Raw genomic sequence first — 16452 nt, forward strand, 5'->3', positions numbered from 1 at the left:
ATCACTGACATTTTGGGCACTGTTTCCAGACAACACCTGTGAAAGTATAAGAAGTTTCCTGAGAGGGATAACACCAATTGAGGATCACAGTAAAAAAAGCATGAGGGGCTTGAGGGACAAAGGGAAAAGATAAAAGCATATTCCAGGAAAGGCCCAGAGCTCTGGTGCAAGAGGGGCCAGGACTGCAGGCAATGTGGAGGTTAGTAAGGGAAGGCCAGAGGCGCTTCTCAGGGAAGAACTTAGAAATCAGGGGCTCAGGAAGGTGGAGGATGCTGAAAACAAACCCTGCTTCTTCCTAATTTTGTCCAGGGCTGGCCATAAATTTGGGAGAAAAAGGGAAAGAAGAGCAACAGAAGAACTCAAGCCAGCCTTGAAGGTGAACATGGTAAGCAAATTAAATATACAGTTCAAATTCCAATACCACCACATCAAAGGGCTTAACTTGGTGTGTGCACCGGGGTTTTGTTGTATTACCTAAGCGAGTGAATTCTCAGGGTCTGGGCATATTTGTGAATGCTGAGGTTGTATTAGGATATTGTATTGAAATTTTATAATACCATTTCCATAACTACTTTTAAAAGAAAAGAGATAATAAAAATAGAAGAGAGAGAGAAAGAAAGGAAGAAAGAAAGAAAGCAATGAAAGAAAATTAAAGAAAGAAAGGAAGAAAGGAAGGAAGGAAAGAGCCAGAAAAACTGGGCCCTGCACAGGGGACAGGCCAGTGAGGTGTAAATGTGGATGCGGGAGCTGGAGGATGAGGACACAGCTGACATATGAGTAATGGGCAGAGCAAATGATTTCCATGTCCAGGTGGAGGGAGAACCACCGTTTTGCCAATCGGATGAGAGTTTAGTTTCTACAGTGAGTAACCCGTTATATTCCTTGAGCTATTAGAAAAAAATGCTTGAAGACACTATCAAGTAAAATTGCTACAGAGGAAGCAAATGAACTCATTTACTCACTGACTCACTTATTATTCAAGAAATATATATTTGTTGTCCACTGAGGTACTAGGAGAAACTCTGATGAACAGAGGAAAGAGGCTCTCCAGACACGCTCAATCCCACTGACATTTCTTGGTTTCTGCTCACAGTATCTACCTCTGAGCTTTTTCCCCACCTTTAATATCCCAACCTTCTTTGAACAAAATCACCCGACGTAATTTCTAGAACAAAGAAAAACATGCAGAAAGGCACGGATTTGCAGGAAAGCAGCACAAAGGATGGTTTGTATTTAATAGCTCCTTTATTCTCATGTGTTTCTAGCATGGCTTGTCATTTGTTAATTACTGCTTTATTTTTCATCTGCAACCATCTAAAGTGAATTGCCATATAACTGAAAAATATGGCTGTCTTCGGGAAGCACCACCTAGATACAATTTAACATTTAACACAGAAACAGGGTGGTATAGGAAAAAGCATCTGACTCAGAATTAAAAAGACCAGACTCTAGTCATAGATCAGCTACTCTTACCTCTATGACCTTGAGAGAGTCATTTACTCTCTCCAGGCCTTACTTTTAACATCTGTAAAATGACAGCAGGATTAGACAATCCTTGAGGTGACTTCCTACTCTGTAATTTTTTTGTTCTAAAGTTTCGTAGTAAAAAACTTATTATGTGTTTTCTAACTCTGGCACTTTAAAAAAATGTAGTACCCATTCTGAACATTTAAAAATAGACACCTGAAAATAATTCACAGATACAAGACAAAAAGTTCTAAGATCTTTAAAAAAATTGGCACATCATGCTATTATGAAATCCCCATTTAGTGATTTTTATATTTAAACAGTTTAATTGGAATGAAATCTCAAGTTCTAAAGATTTTTCTCCTATATGTTTCTTTTGGCATGTAAATTTCACAGGCCACTTTTAACTTCACTCAGTTGCCACTCCCTTCATGCCCTCACTCAGGTTGCTTCCCCTCTACAGCACCTGCAGTTACCTTTCTTTATCCAGCAAATTCTGCTAGCCATTCCTTTTTCAGTAGGCTATTATCCCAATTCCTTATATCAATCACTGGATCCTGAGAACTTTTTCTATGCTGCCTTCCCCACCCCCTGAAGGTTCTCCCCCCTTGGATACTGGAAAGAAAGCGAAATTGACTAGGTCATCTTTCTGCTTACAAATGGTCAAGAGTTCACATTTACTTAACAACCAATCTCTAAACTCCTTGTCTTGGCACTCAAGGCCTTTCACAGGTTGATGAACTTGAGAACCACACGCTTGATGATATAGCCAACCTGGACGGCTACACTACATGCCATTACCTCAGCTCCCCATCCCCACCTAGGAGCGGCCTCCGTATGGTAGAGTCCAGTCACGACGCACCTTCCTGATAAAGCGCTTCCTGGCACTCTGCAGGCCCCTCCTCAACCCGTGACAGTTGCTTCTGCTAAGGTCTCAGCAACAGAGGGGATGCACTACGCAGGTTAGGATGCTGCTCAACACCTGTCCTGTTTCTAGATCTTGCCTTCCCCACAGAACTGTGAGGCCGGACGTCAGGCTCCTGTGTATCGCCCCCAGGGCCTGATGCTGGCACAGGGTTGCACAACTCTAGGGGGCACCATTTCCTTCTACATAAGAATGATTTCACAGGCCATTCATCCAAGTTTCACCCTGAACGGCTAGCAGAGTTGCCGGTGAGAGAAGTGATTACACACAAGAACGTAAACTGTCCCCGGCCCAAATAAGCAAATAGCTCCTTCTAAAGCCATGATTTTGGTTCAAGGGTGCAAAGTTGAACTTGGAAATGAAAAGAAGAAAATGTACTTAATTTTAAGATGATGGGACAAAGCAAGTTTTATTTGAAGACAAATCTATGTCACTCACAAGCATAAGAGGGAGCGGATAGAACATAAAGGTATCAGAAACCACTAAACAACGTGTGGAACAAAAGATGGGGGAGTGGGAGTAATCATCTTGGCAGGTCTGCCCTCCCAGGTGGATGTTCCCTGTGTCCCTAATTAACAGTCTGTGTGCAGACAGCGATTTCTCTCAATGGGAATTACCGGCATATAAACCAAACTGTCTTCTGAATTGTAAGATGGTCCAAGGTGCAATGCTCTGACATCAGAGGACAAGGGAAAAAGCATAATACTTGCTTCCATCAAAAAGGAAAGCATGGACATCAGCATATTTTAAATAAAATTTTTTTGCTTATAATTTTCAGTTACAATTTTCTAGTTTGGGATGTAATATAGAAAAACAGTGATTACCACATTTTATAATGGATGACATAATTTTTAGAGTTTATTTCAGAATTCTTCAGGAGGAAAAACGTCCTAAACACAAGGGTTTTCATGATACAAATACCAGTACCTGTTTGCTTCCCTAAGGTCGTTCTGCATGGCTTGAGTCTCCCGCGCCAACTTCTGGGATCTTGCGTAGTCTCTCCAGGCCCTCAGGACCTTCAGTTGGAACTTCCAGTTGGACAGGGTCCCAGCTTTTCCCAGCTTAATCCTGTGATCAAGGATCAGGTTGTGCCAGGCAGAGAAATACCGTTTTTGACACTGCAACGGCAACATGTGGAAAATCACCACTGATGAGCGCCAGTTTCTCTAAAATCTAATACTGAGAGCTGTCACCTCAGATTCCCCCCTCACGCTTTTTCTAACACATCTAGGAACCGGTGTCTTGAAGGAAAGGGAACAAAGTGTAACTGCTTTATGCTAATAATGACAACAAAAATTCAAGTCATGCAGCTGAGGGACTCTCAGGCTCATGACTTAAACTCCAGTACTTAGTTCTCCTTGTAAGGCATCAGTCCTAAGGGAAGCCGGAGTAACAGTCACATCTAAGACCCGAGTTAAGGGACTTGTTTGAAAAGCCTGAAGCACCTGTTTCCGGTAGGATTGCCAGCTTGTCCTGGAGTTTAAAATACCAACTGATTAATTCATTCCTATTACTAACGATGCTGATGTCCTGCACAAAGGAATGTGGAAGATCCCATGAGGACAGAATGGGGATCGCTGGTCCCTGGAAACAAGATAGCTAAAATAACAGCTTCAGCCGAGCCACCACTGACCATGTCAGAGCTCTGGTGAGCAGGCCTAGAGAGACGAGGTGCTCAGGATGCTTGCGATCTTCCACTACATGCAACTGCCAACAAGTGGGACCAGTTCCACTGAGCCTAAGGACGTCCCTAGAGAAGTACTTTACTCACAGTCCTAGTCTAAGAAAATCTGAGACCCAGCCCTTGCCTACATCTCCTACCGTCGCGGTAAACTTAATGTTCCCACTACATCACATAACCTTCAGCTCGTGGCCTTACATCAACCACAGTGTTTAACACTTTCCTATGTTCATACTAATTTCTCAGCCCTTCCTTTCTGCCCTGACTACTTCAGGACTCACTTCTCTCTGGAAGTTCTCCTGTTACCGACCACTCTCCTCAAATATATGGGTCCTTCCACTGTGTTTCCAGGGCACCTCTGCTTTTTTCCATCAAAACACTCATTACACTGTATTATAATCACCTGTTTCCTGGTTTCCACTAGACTGTGAGCCTCCAGAAGGAAGGGACTGGGTCCCATGAATGGAAATGGCAAATCTGAGAGTTGTACCAAGTGTTGGCAGCAATAAAACAGAAAGTAACCCCATAGAAGGTGACTTTGTGGGAGGCAGAGGGGGTGCCTGATGACCAGCACTTGCTAGCTCTACCAGGGTCAGCTGTATTTACTGCTTCTATCTGTGTAAGAACACTTATCTTTCACTACTTCAACATTTAGTAAGCAGCCACCACTGGGTTTAAATTGGGGAACTCTGAACAAAATTACGATACAATCTCTCCTTTGGAGAGGTTATAGGNAAAGAGGGCATATATATTAAAAGACTAATAACCTAAGGGAGCATATGTTAGAATTCTTAGAAATAGCCCATTTGGCTATGAATGGTTTTTTTTTTTTAAAAGAGTTCCTTTATTTTTGCAAGAGAGAGAGAGGGCACGAGGGGGATGGGGGGGGCAGAGGGAGAAGCAGACTCCCCACTGAGCAGACAGCCTGATGCAGGACTCGATCCCAGGACCCTGGGATCATGACCTGAGCCGAAGGCAGATGCTTAACTGACTGAGCCACCCCAGCACCCTCGCTATGAATGTTTATTTACACAAGAATTCAGTTCTGGAGGCTCCTGGGTGGCTCAGTCAGTTAAGTGTCTGTCTTCCCCTTAGGTCATGATCCCAGGGTCCTGGGATCGAGCCCCGTGATGGGCTCTCTGCTAAGCGGGGAGTCTGCTTCCCCCCTCACTCTACCTCTGTGCTCTCTCTCTCAAGGAAATAAATTTTAAAAATCTTAAAAAAAAAAAAAGAATTCAGTTCTATTCCCATTTGGACAAATTACAAAATCTTCTTTATTAGTATTTATTGGGAGAAACCATGGCAAACTTCAAAAAGCTCTCATTCCCTTTCCATTATGTCAAATGAGGGCATACTGTCTAGACCTTCACCTTAGATCCCACGGAAGGGAGGAAGAAGAGAAGAAGAGAGGGTGGAAGGAAGGGAGATTTACTGAATACAGGACAGGCCTGCAGTCATAAGAACGAAAAGACACACAGCTGACAGGTCGGGTTTTTGGATTATGAGTTGCCTGTCTAACCCACAACATAGAGCATGAAAAAACTATACTGTTAACTTGTGTGCCCTAGTCAAAAGGAAATATCCTCTGTCTACCAGATTCATTTAAGAGACTCCTCTTCACGTTCAGCTATCTCTAATTTTAATTCCCGGAATATTTCTAATGATGAAATAGTATAAACATAATCCACCTGGACAATAGTAACACTCTTAATAGTGTGCTTCTTGGATTTCTACATTCTTTGTCTATTAAGTTCAAGGCATTACTGTAAGCACAATATTACACACACTATTTTATTAATTTGTAGTCCATCGTTACAAAATAGAGAAACCACAGATATTATTGTGATTTCCCTTACCAAGCTGAACTTCAAGTAGAGAGGGTAAATTCGCAGAGTGAAAAGTTAGTGGTACACCTAAGGCTAAAACCGAAACATTCTGGTATCCTGATGGCCCAATCTATTAGGCAAAAAGTCTAAAACTGAAGGGCAAACTCTGCTTCTTTTATACCGAAAGAGAAAGAAGTCGGCACGTAACTAACTATGGTGGGAGAGCACTGCTAGAACATAACTGAATTTAAGAGGGGAAAATTTGAGTTCATAAATGCTATAGTCAATATATTTCTTTAAAATAGTTAAGTTTAGACTTTGAAAGCGAAATGATCAGTTTTAAAGGGCTGTAATTCAGTTTCACTACACAGAGGTTAGTAACAGCAAAGTGACAGACTCATAGCAACTGCTTTCTTGAAATCGACTTACTGGTTTTTCCTGCCTATTCAAAAGAGCAATCCCATTAAAATTGAAATGAAAAAATACAAGTGTGAACCAAGAATAGCCACTTAGTTATTCTTGATTCATAGCAAACGTTATTCAGGCAAACAGGAGTCCCATAAATGTGCTTGGAGGAGAATATTTGGGAAAGGAAAATATTCTGAGTCCTGTCTTCTCTAGAAGATGCTAGCACTCTGCTTTTATTTAGAAGGGATGAGAAGTGGCATACTTCCACAGTCATGATCTATTTATTCTTTCTATTACCTCTCCCCCAGAGTCCCCGCTGTCCCCAGGCCTGCTTCTCCTCCTCAGTATTACACTCTGGAGTGACAACCGTGCTCTACCTTTTTGCTCTCTGAAACTAGAACTAGTATTTAAAAGCACAGCCGGCTTGGAAGAGGAATACACTCTGTTTGATACATTCTTTTTAATAAGTTCTGTTTCAGGATTTAATGTCTTAACTAGCCGGACGACAAGTCTGACCTCCCTCCATTTCTTACCTAGTTCCTTTATTTCGGCACCATGTTTTATTTCTGATAGATTTTTCCAATATAGTCACGGAATCTTAACTTCCACATCTCTTTAATATAGTAGTGGTGGGGAAAATTAAGGCTTCCTCCAGGTAAGTAAAATACTGAAAATCACAGTGGGAAGAATTGTTCCTAAATACATTCTCTCTAATCATTTATAAAATAAAATACTACAAAGTGAAATTTAGGAAGTTTTTAAGGGAAATGCTCTTCTCCTCTCAACATCTTCCACAAGCCATCATTTGATCGTTAAGGATTCCACTCAAGAGGAGAAATGACAGCTCGCCCTGCTAAATTTATTACCTGCACTGGAGTTGCCCTCGTTTGTTGGCAAGAAAAGCTCTTCCCTGAAGTGTAATCACACTGCTGTCACGGAGCATGACTGACGTGAGGCGGAACAGCAATTTGCTATCTAATCTTCATTGTAATTCTAACCCTGTCACTAGAGATGCCTGTTCTGATTAATGAAGTGGGTAACTCATCAAAATTCCTCAGCTATTTCCCTTTTGTCAGAAAGCTCAGTGATAATTGCATCAAAATTCTCAGTCATGGAAAAATAAACAATGCATTGTAAAGAGGACAAAAATGTCAACAAGTTTACAATTTATTTCTGCTGAAAAGAACTGACTGTGGTGCAACCAGGGGTCGAGGGGAGTTGGCCAAGGCTTGCCTCCACAGTAGCAAGAAAGCTACAGGCCCCCCAGGTGCCCCCAGGTGGCTCCTTGCTGCTCCCTTCCCAAAAGGAACAGGCCCTCGGTAGCTACAGAGGAAGTAACTTTTTCCTTTTGGGGATCACTACAGCTAGGCACAAGCCCCACAGAACCTAGGCATCCCTGGGGCTGGGGAGAGGAGGATCCTATCAGGGCCAAACGAATGCCCCTGGGAAGGAGTATCCTGTGACCACCCTACTCCTGATTTTCGTAATTACGCCCCAAAGAAAAGAGAGGAAGTCATTGTGCCCCCTACCCCAAAGCAGAAATACTGTGATAACTAATTACATTAGGGAAAATACATTCAGTTCTCTGCACACAGTGCTAAGACCTGACAATGCCTGGTTCCATGGAAAAGCCCAGAGGCCCAAACTTTGACAAGCACTGCTGTGCGAAATGCTAACAACACCAGTTACAGACAAAAAGCCACTTTTGTCATATCCCGGAAGATGCGATGCTCTTTTAACTTCTGTATTTAAATTTTTTTCCTTCCTTTTTTAAACTTAAAACAAAACCAAAAAACACCCTTATTACAGAAATTTAACAAACATACCCAAAAGTAGAACAGAAGAATGAACCCCTCATTCAACTTTAAAAATTACCAACATTTTGCTGATCTTATTTTCTCTCTCCTTCCTCTATTTTTTTTTTTTCTGGAATATTTACAAATAAATCCCATACATCCGACATTGTATCACTTCACCCACAAATGTGTGAGTTTGTATTGCCAACGTAAGGAGATTTTGTAAATTCTTCTTAATTCTGCTAAGAACTTTAATCAATTATATTGCTTTTATTAATCTAAGTCTGTTTCACTTCAGAAATAATACAATTTCAGAAAGCAACTGCTTAGTCATACCATATAGTAAAGTCTTAAGCAGCAAAACTCTCTGGGATCTTTTAAAGAAGAATGATCGCAATAATGCCTATAACCTGACTATTCATTAGGATAGTGCGCCTTCCCCAATTAAGCAGAGCTTAGACCAGTTTTCAGGGCCTTGTGTCTTTAGGGAGGGCAGACCTGCTGCTTCCCATGACCTCTCTCCTTTCCTCTTTCTTCCTTCCAGACTTCCTTCCCCCCTCTACCAGTCCCCACTCCCTGCCCACTCTCCCCCACCCCCAGCCGCACACACTCAAACTAAGCCAAGAGTAGAGCTCACCTCAGAATATATTAGACAAATGTTAGGTTCCCCTCCAGGGTTAGTCTGACAGTGAGACAATGATGTGATGTCATTTGTTTCCAGGCATAAGGTTCTCAAGATCCTTAAAAATATTCACCTGAAATGTTTAGTGTTTAGGGGAAAATATTCTACGCCGTAAAATTTTATGGAACAGGCTCCGTCTATGCCAAAGGCTCTTTTTTTTTTTTTTTAAGATTTTATTTATTTATTTGACAGAGAGAGAGAGACAGCCAGTGAGGGAGAGAGCACAAACAGGGGGAGTGGGAGAGGAAGAAGCAGGCTCCCAGCGGAGGAGCCGGATGTGAGGCTCGATCCCAGACCGCCGGGATCACGCCCTGAGCCGAAGGCAAATGCTCAACGACTGTGCCACCCAGGCGCCCCCAAAGGCTCTTTTCTTATTTTTTTTTCAAAGCAGAATTTAATCAGTACTTTTTCCAAAAGACAAAAAATTACTTATACATGAATTGGAAACTCTGGCTCAAAAAACAGCTTCGTGGCATTTTGAAAAGCAAAACACCAACACGATGTTTTGGTAAAATGGCCCTCACTATCCCTCTGGGAGAATGGGAAACATAAGTGACTCACAGGGTGAGGGCAAGGAAGACTAGAACAGCAGAATAAACAATCTCCTTACTAATGCCGACAAAATTTTACTTGGAAATTTCCCAGAGTTAGCTGTATGAAGTAATATAGAATAATGTTTCCAACCCCTCCTAAAATGCATACCACATGTGTTCTTGGCAATAAGCTTGGAGGGGAACGTTACATGAATCCCAGTGTCCTTCGCATGTGTGCCCGGCATTTCTTTCTCTGCAGTTTTATTTGCAAAGAGGCTTTTCCTTCATTTCCTTCCTCAAACACAGACAGGATGGTTGCTATGTTTCCACTCAGAAATGGCTTTACTTAAGTGGCATGTAGGCAGTCCCGACAGAACGAAGATCTTTGGAGATGAATCGTGCTATATAAATGAGGTACTTAACTACAGTTTTCATCATCTTGTCAGAAAAAGCCAGGCTTCTTTTCCATGTATCTCCACGTTCCCCTGGTTCAGGTTGGGGTGGCCTTTTGGAAGATGCTATGCCGTAAGCGCAATATTAACAATGATTCCTTTGGGCCACTATGATCTTACTCTCTAAGAGAAAAACCCAACCAAATAAGCAAACCAAAACCTTCCCCCACAGAATTAAGATTTAAGTTAGTATCAACTCATCTTCCATTGTTCTCTTCAACTTTCACAAGCAGCAAAGATCACAGACTTTCCTATCTTCTTTTAAGAAAACATAAAATGTATTTCAGAACAGGGTGAGAATTAAGAAGGCCATTTTCCAAATAGTCTAAGAGTTTCACAGTTAATCCCTTGTTGCTTCTGCTAATTAGCAATGACATGAGGATTGCTGCATCTCCCCAAGAGATTTCACTGCAAGATCAAAGAGAAAATAGGAAGGAAAATGGAAGTAGAAAGTTTCTATACAAAACCAGATGTTTTTGATAAAACAAAGAGACCGGGCAATGAACTACATGGGGAAGATGCACGCACAGGGCTGCACTTGAACCTGGGTTTGGATGAGAGGGCCTGCTCTCTCTCAGGAAGTCTCCTATTAAATAACTGCGCCCACATGGCAATGTGAAGAGATTGTTTGGGGGAACAAATACAAGCCAGAGTCAAAGCACAGAGCATTACAAGAATTAAAGGAGCTTGAACTGGAACTCCTCCTAGAAACAGATGCTTTAAAGTCTTCCTACAAATACTCTATATAGCTTGCCGTTGGGTTTGTGCCAGTGAACCATTCTGAGAGTGCTGACAAGAGTTTCCTGGTATCTAGCCGCTCACTGCAAGCCAGGCATCCCCCTTTTTATCCTGTGGTCATATTTAGGCTGCTGAGTGTTCAATTTCATTACCCAAGGGCAGCTTTAGGCTCCTTTAGAACCAGGCCAGGAATGTGGACTGGGGCCAAGGTAATGAGCCCAGGGGGCCTGCTACTCCGTGGCATTTACCAGAGGACTGTCCTGTCTCCAGCCAAGTCTACATAAAAACCTGAGGAGTCTGGTAGGTGGATTTTCCCCATGTCTCAGTTACACTCATATACACGGGGGAAATCAAAATTACAGGTTCACTAGCCATATTGCAAATGAATAACATAATCACACTGAAGGGGAAGGGGAAGGGGAAGAAGAGAACTAACCTAAGTAATAATATTCTGGCTGAGTAAGACTGAAAATGGACATAATGTACAAATACTGTAGTCTGGTTAGTGAATTTGTTTACATAGCAGTATGGGTTAGCAATTCTGCAACGACTTTTACAGTATATCAGGATTAAAAAAGTAAATATATTTTGGATAATGAGCACCAGGTTTCTCACTGCCAGAGAAAGGAATTACAAGTAAGCAAGGGGGGAAGGGTGCACTAAAACGTGTGATGCTGGATTAGGGTTGAAGGCATAATTATGAATTCATGATTATTTTAATAAACATACAGATAGTTATAGAAATAAATTATAAATAAGGAAGAGGAAAGGATACCATGACCCCTGTGTTACTGCACTGGAATTAGAGATACCTGTATGAACTCATGAATTTTAATATGTATACAGATAGACAAACTCAGAAATACACATAATGTGTATATATGTGTGGGTTAGTATACACACATTTCCCAGCTCTGTCTGCTGAGTAATGACACCCCAGTAGCAGTAAGAGCGGCCAGTATTCATATCTGGGTTTCTAAATACTATTTTTCAAAAAGAAACCAGAGTTTCGTGTAGAAGTGGTTGGTTCCAGGGCTAGGACCGGGAAAACACAAGATGGGCTTGGAATGTCCTATGGTGCCAGAAAGAAAGGAAATGCTCAAAACAGGACGGAAGCATTTTGAAAGAACAAAGACATCAACCTGAAAGATTTCCCAATGGCCAAAGTTAGAACAATTTGAGTAATAAACAATGATAATAATAGATGATCACCCACAGAATAAAATAAATACCCATGAGCCCATACTGATAAAAGGACATAATTAAATAAATGAATAAATAAATAAGTGGGGGGAAAAGGAAAGGTTTTCTTTCTAGAATAATTTTAATTAATAAGTTGAGAAGAAATGAGGGAAATACAAAATCATCATTAGACAAATACATGAATGTTACAGGCAAGATCTATCAATGATGCTGAAATTAATAAGTGAAAGTTTAAGGAGAAACAGGATATTTGCATAGTTTTACAATATCTCCTCTAAGACATTCCAAAGGAGATACAGCAACTTTACAGTACAGGGGCACCTAGGTGGCTCAGTCCTTTAAGCGTCCAACTCTTGGTTTCGGCTCAGGTCATGATTTCAGGGTTATAAGATCGAGCCCTGCATCAGGCTCTGCACTGGGCATGGAGCCTGCTTGAGATTCTCTGTCTCCCCTCCCCCCACTCCCAAAGCTCATGCTCACTCATGCTCGCTCTCTCTCAAAAAGATAAAGAAATAATAAATAAGTAAACACAATAAAAAATAAAAATAAAAGAAACTTTATAGTACAGAAACCCAGCACCCTAACATTGTGTAACCCTGACAGGATCCTGAGAAGGGCACAGCATCACTTCTTGTAGTTATCTTGCCAAGAATGCATAATCTCAATCTAAGCAGGAGAAAATATCAGAAAACCCAAACTGAGAGACATTCTACAAAATACCTGATCAGTACCCTTAAAAAATGTCAAGGTCATAAAAGAAAAGGCAAGACTGAGGAGCTGTCACAAAGCTGGAAGAGGCAAAGGAGACATGACAGCTCTATGAAACAGAATTTTGGACTGAGTCCTAGACACATACTCCTAGGCCTTCTCTAATGTAGAATCATGGGCTGAGTCTTGGAATAGAAAAAGGCCATTAGTGGAAAAACTGGTGACGTTCTAATACGGTCTATAGTTTAGTTAATGGTATTTAATGGTATTGTACCAAGGTTAATTTCCTAGTTTCGATAATTATGCTATGCCTACATAAGATGTTAACATTGGGGAAAGCTGCGTGAAGGGAATTCAGGTATTCTGCGTCCTGTTTCTGCAATTCTTCTGTATGTCTAAAATTACTTCAAAATAAGAACTCAACAACTATAAAGTAGAGGTTTAGATCAAGCAGAATCTGTGAGGAGTGGAGATAATTTATTCATAATCTCGCATTTTTAAGTTACACTGGTCTTTTAAAAACTGAGTAATCTGTTTTAGGTGGACCACTAATTTTGTAAAACTCCTTACAAGTGCCTAAAATTCCTAGCTAGCCACTTCTATCTAAAACATATATTATTTCTTTCTGTACAGTGAACTTCAGTGAAATTTAAAAATTAAGTTTCTAGAAAACACACACCTTATTCATCTCTCACTGGTTGGATAACATATCATGGCAGGTTTTCCTCACTCCTTCTCTAGATGGCCCCCTGAGTACTCATCTCCTTTCCTATTTTCCTTCAGAAATCTGAACTGTTATTGTAGGAGGACACACCAATTCTGTCTCCTGAAGGATGCACCATCTGAGTCCTTGCCAATCTTTCTCAAAATGTTCATCCCAACTCTTAGCATTTCCTCCTGCTACTCTTCCCTCGCTAGTCCTAAAGCCAAAACTCTGACCAAAATTCTTGTTTTATATCTCAATAATTATGCCTTCTTGCCCAACAGTCCAAAATGCCTCCATCAAACATGTCTTTTTTTAAAAAAAGGATTTGAGAGAGAGAGAGAGAGCACAAGGGACAGGGAGGCGTAGACTCCCTGCTGAGCAGGGAGCTTGACACAGGGCTCCATCCTAGGACCCTGGGATCATGACCTGAGCCAAAGGCAGATGCTTAACTGCTTAAATGATGAGCCACCCAGGTGCCCCATATCTCTTTTTAAATTGCTTAGATTTAATTATACTATTACTATTAATACAATATTACTCTCTTGCTCATATCCCAGTTATCAATATTATATTCAAATTCCTGTTACTGATTTCCAGGGCTTCTGTAAGTCTGTCCTATATTTATCAAGCTCCCTCAGTATCATCTTGACATCGACTTTTCTCTTGTTAAATCAGTGCATTCCTGCATTCACTTCACTAACTTTCACTGAATTTCAGCAAAGCCTAAGGCTCTGGGTGGGTGTTGTAAGAAATATAAAATATCCTATTTATCTTTCTCATTCAACCTTCTCATTTTACAAATCTTCCAACTAATCCCTTTCACCTGAAATGTTACAAGTCCCAAATGCTTACTGCTGTCAATCCCACTTCTCGCAAAGAAACTTCTGCTTTAAATGGCCTGGAAAGGATGCTCATTTCTCAATAAAAATTGATCAGTTTTTGTTTTGTTTTATTTTTACAAAAAGTGAAAGTAAAAGAGAGGGAGAAAAGAGTAAAATAAAATGCAGACCATGAAAAGGAGAAGTCCATCATTGCTTTAAGATCCTAGCTACCAGAAGGCAAGTGACTTGTCCAAGTAATTTTTCTGAATAATCCAGAAGACTGTGGAAGCCAAGCTTTCAAAACCTACCAGAGATCTACATTAGTAGTTACATGCCATTCTGAAAAGAGTAATTTAGGAAGCCACCCTAAATTCACACCCGATTTCCCATGATCACACAGAGTATCTATAAGAATATCCCCTGGACAGGGGACTGGAGCACCGTCTCATGCCCTAGGCCAGCTGGGCAGCACAGAACCAGTGGTGTGGACAATTTGGTATTTGTGATGAGGCTCAGTTGGGCTCAGTGTGACACTGGCCCATCTCTGATGGAGCCGTCTGTCATTTACGCCACAGAATGCTGAAAAAAGAGAAATTATAATTCCTACCTGATGATTTTCCTTGTAAGTCTGGATTAATAACTCTCTCAATTTCTTCTTTCTTTCTTTTGCCATTTTTTCTTCATCCAGAAGAATATAATCACTTTGAAACATGCCTTTTTCTGTATTTTTTGGAGAATTTTCTTCCTGCTTTCTCCTCTCTCTGTTAACAATTTTAAAAATACATGTATGAACAACAGACTTAATGATGGGTAATTACAACCTACTATAGTGAATGAACACTGAATTTTCCATCAGAAGACAGATTTTTATATCTGGTTCTAAAACTACATTGTAGGGTGATTTTTTTTTTTAGCCTAAGTTTACTCCTTTATAAAATATAGATTAAATGAAATAAGAGACTGTTATACTCTGAAAAGTAGAAAGCCCTATAAATATTTTCGTCAAGTATTTTTATTGAGTTTATCATAGAGGGATACTTTGATCAAAATTTGAGAGTTAATAACATGTAGACATAAGTTCTCTCTTTTCTTCTAAGGGAGGCACAAAAAGAGGACCCTTAGGTAAGAAAGGGAGGAGATTTTTATCCCAAGGCTTTTACAAGGTTTCTAAGGAGAAAAATAATAAAAGAATCAGGTATTCTTTTATAAGGAGAGAGTGGAATTTATATTAATTCTAAAATAGCTCAGAAGAGAAAAAAATTGAACTTAACAATAAGGAAAAAGTCTTCAGGCAAGTGACAGGAATCACTCTGTAACTTTGTTGGTCATCTCTGGTCCTCCTCTGTCTCACCCATGTATCCTTTCTCGTCCAGGTCATCCCTCTTCCACATGCCAATTCAAACAAGCTCACAGTCACTGCCTTCTTACTGGAGTGTACAAAGAATATGTATGTGTATGTGTGGGAGGTATACATACTACCAATGATACGGTAAAAATAGCACCCAGTCGGGATCAGGGTTCATGGGCTCCGGCCACAAACCAGCTGTGAAAACTCACACAAGTCACCTTGTCTTTCTGAATTTCACTTTATAGTTGTAGGAACTCAAGTTGGGAGGGATGCCAGAATACCCTATAGACATTCTCATATACCTACAGAGAACATGTTATATCTTATTATTTGTGATGTTAACCAGCACTTGGTTAAAGGGGACCTCTCCAGTATAAAGTTGCCATTTCCCCCTTAATTAATAAATTAATAATTAATAAATCTCTTACAGGAGATATTTTGAAACTACGCAATAAAGAAGATTTAGGATAGCTTACAAATGAATTAAAAAGCTCTATCAATAATAAAATTTTACTGGCTCTATCCAAATGCCGTAACAGTGTTATATTAGATAGTTATAGGCAGATCACAGTCAACATTTAAATACCGTTCTAATACCATGGATCTGATTTTCTAAAATAACATTAACATGTGTATCTGTTATGAAGGGAATAGTTGCTCACTGTGAAAAACTGGATATAAAAGCCATCCATATTTCCACCCAGAAAAACAACACTAACATGTCAGTGCTGTCTCATTGTATAACCATTTTCATTAATTTCTCCAGTATTTATTAATGTCCATTATAAATAACATTATATTATCTTTGTGGACAAATCTTTGTCTGGATTTCTGATCATTTTCTTAAGGGTGTTTTCCTAAGACTGGAATTTCCAGGTCAAGCGGTAATACCATTTTCATGGCTCCTGTTGTTTATTGCCAAATTGCCTTCTGGAACCTGAAATCAGTTCATCTGCTAGCAGTATAGCATGTTATCTGAACCACTGTAACCATGGATAAGATTTTAACTTTTAAAAGGAACGAGTGGTCAGTGAGCATCTGCTGCGTGCCCAGGACGAGCAGAGCTTCCCACTACCATCAACTGTTACTTGTTTTCACAATTTATTTTAGGTCAGCCTAGATTTTTCAGGGTTTAAAAGCAATCTGAAAAGTGAGGTC

At 40.4% G+C, this 16452-nt stretch overlaps 1 protein-coding gene across 3 annotated transcripts in view; it reads right to left on the reverse strand.

The window, feature by feature from the left end:
• CCDC191 (coiled-coil domain containing 191) overlaps positions 1 to 16452 on the reverse strand; it is an 81562-nt gene that overhangs the window by 45687 nt on the left and 19423 nt on the right. For all 3 annotated transcript variants that reach the window (XM_040621258.1, XM_008708264.2, XM_040621259.1), the window contains 2 exons: positions 14554 to 14707; positions 3320 to 3510 (listed from right to left, as the gene is read on the reverse strand). In XM_040621258.1, the coding sequence (XP_040477192.1) occupies positions 3320 to 3510; positions 14554 to 14707 (345 nt within the window). The remainder of the gene's footprint in view (positions 1 to 3319; positions 3511 to 14553; positions 14708 to 16452) is intronic.

Source organism: Ursus maritimus, unplaced genomic scaffold (genome assembly GCF_017311325.1).
Source record: "Ursus maritimus isolate PB19 unplaced genomic scaffold, ASM1731132v1 scaffold_4, whole genome shotgun sequence".
NCBI lineage: Eukaryota > Metazoa > Chordata > Mammalia > Carnivora > Ursidae > Ursus > Ursus maritimus.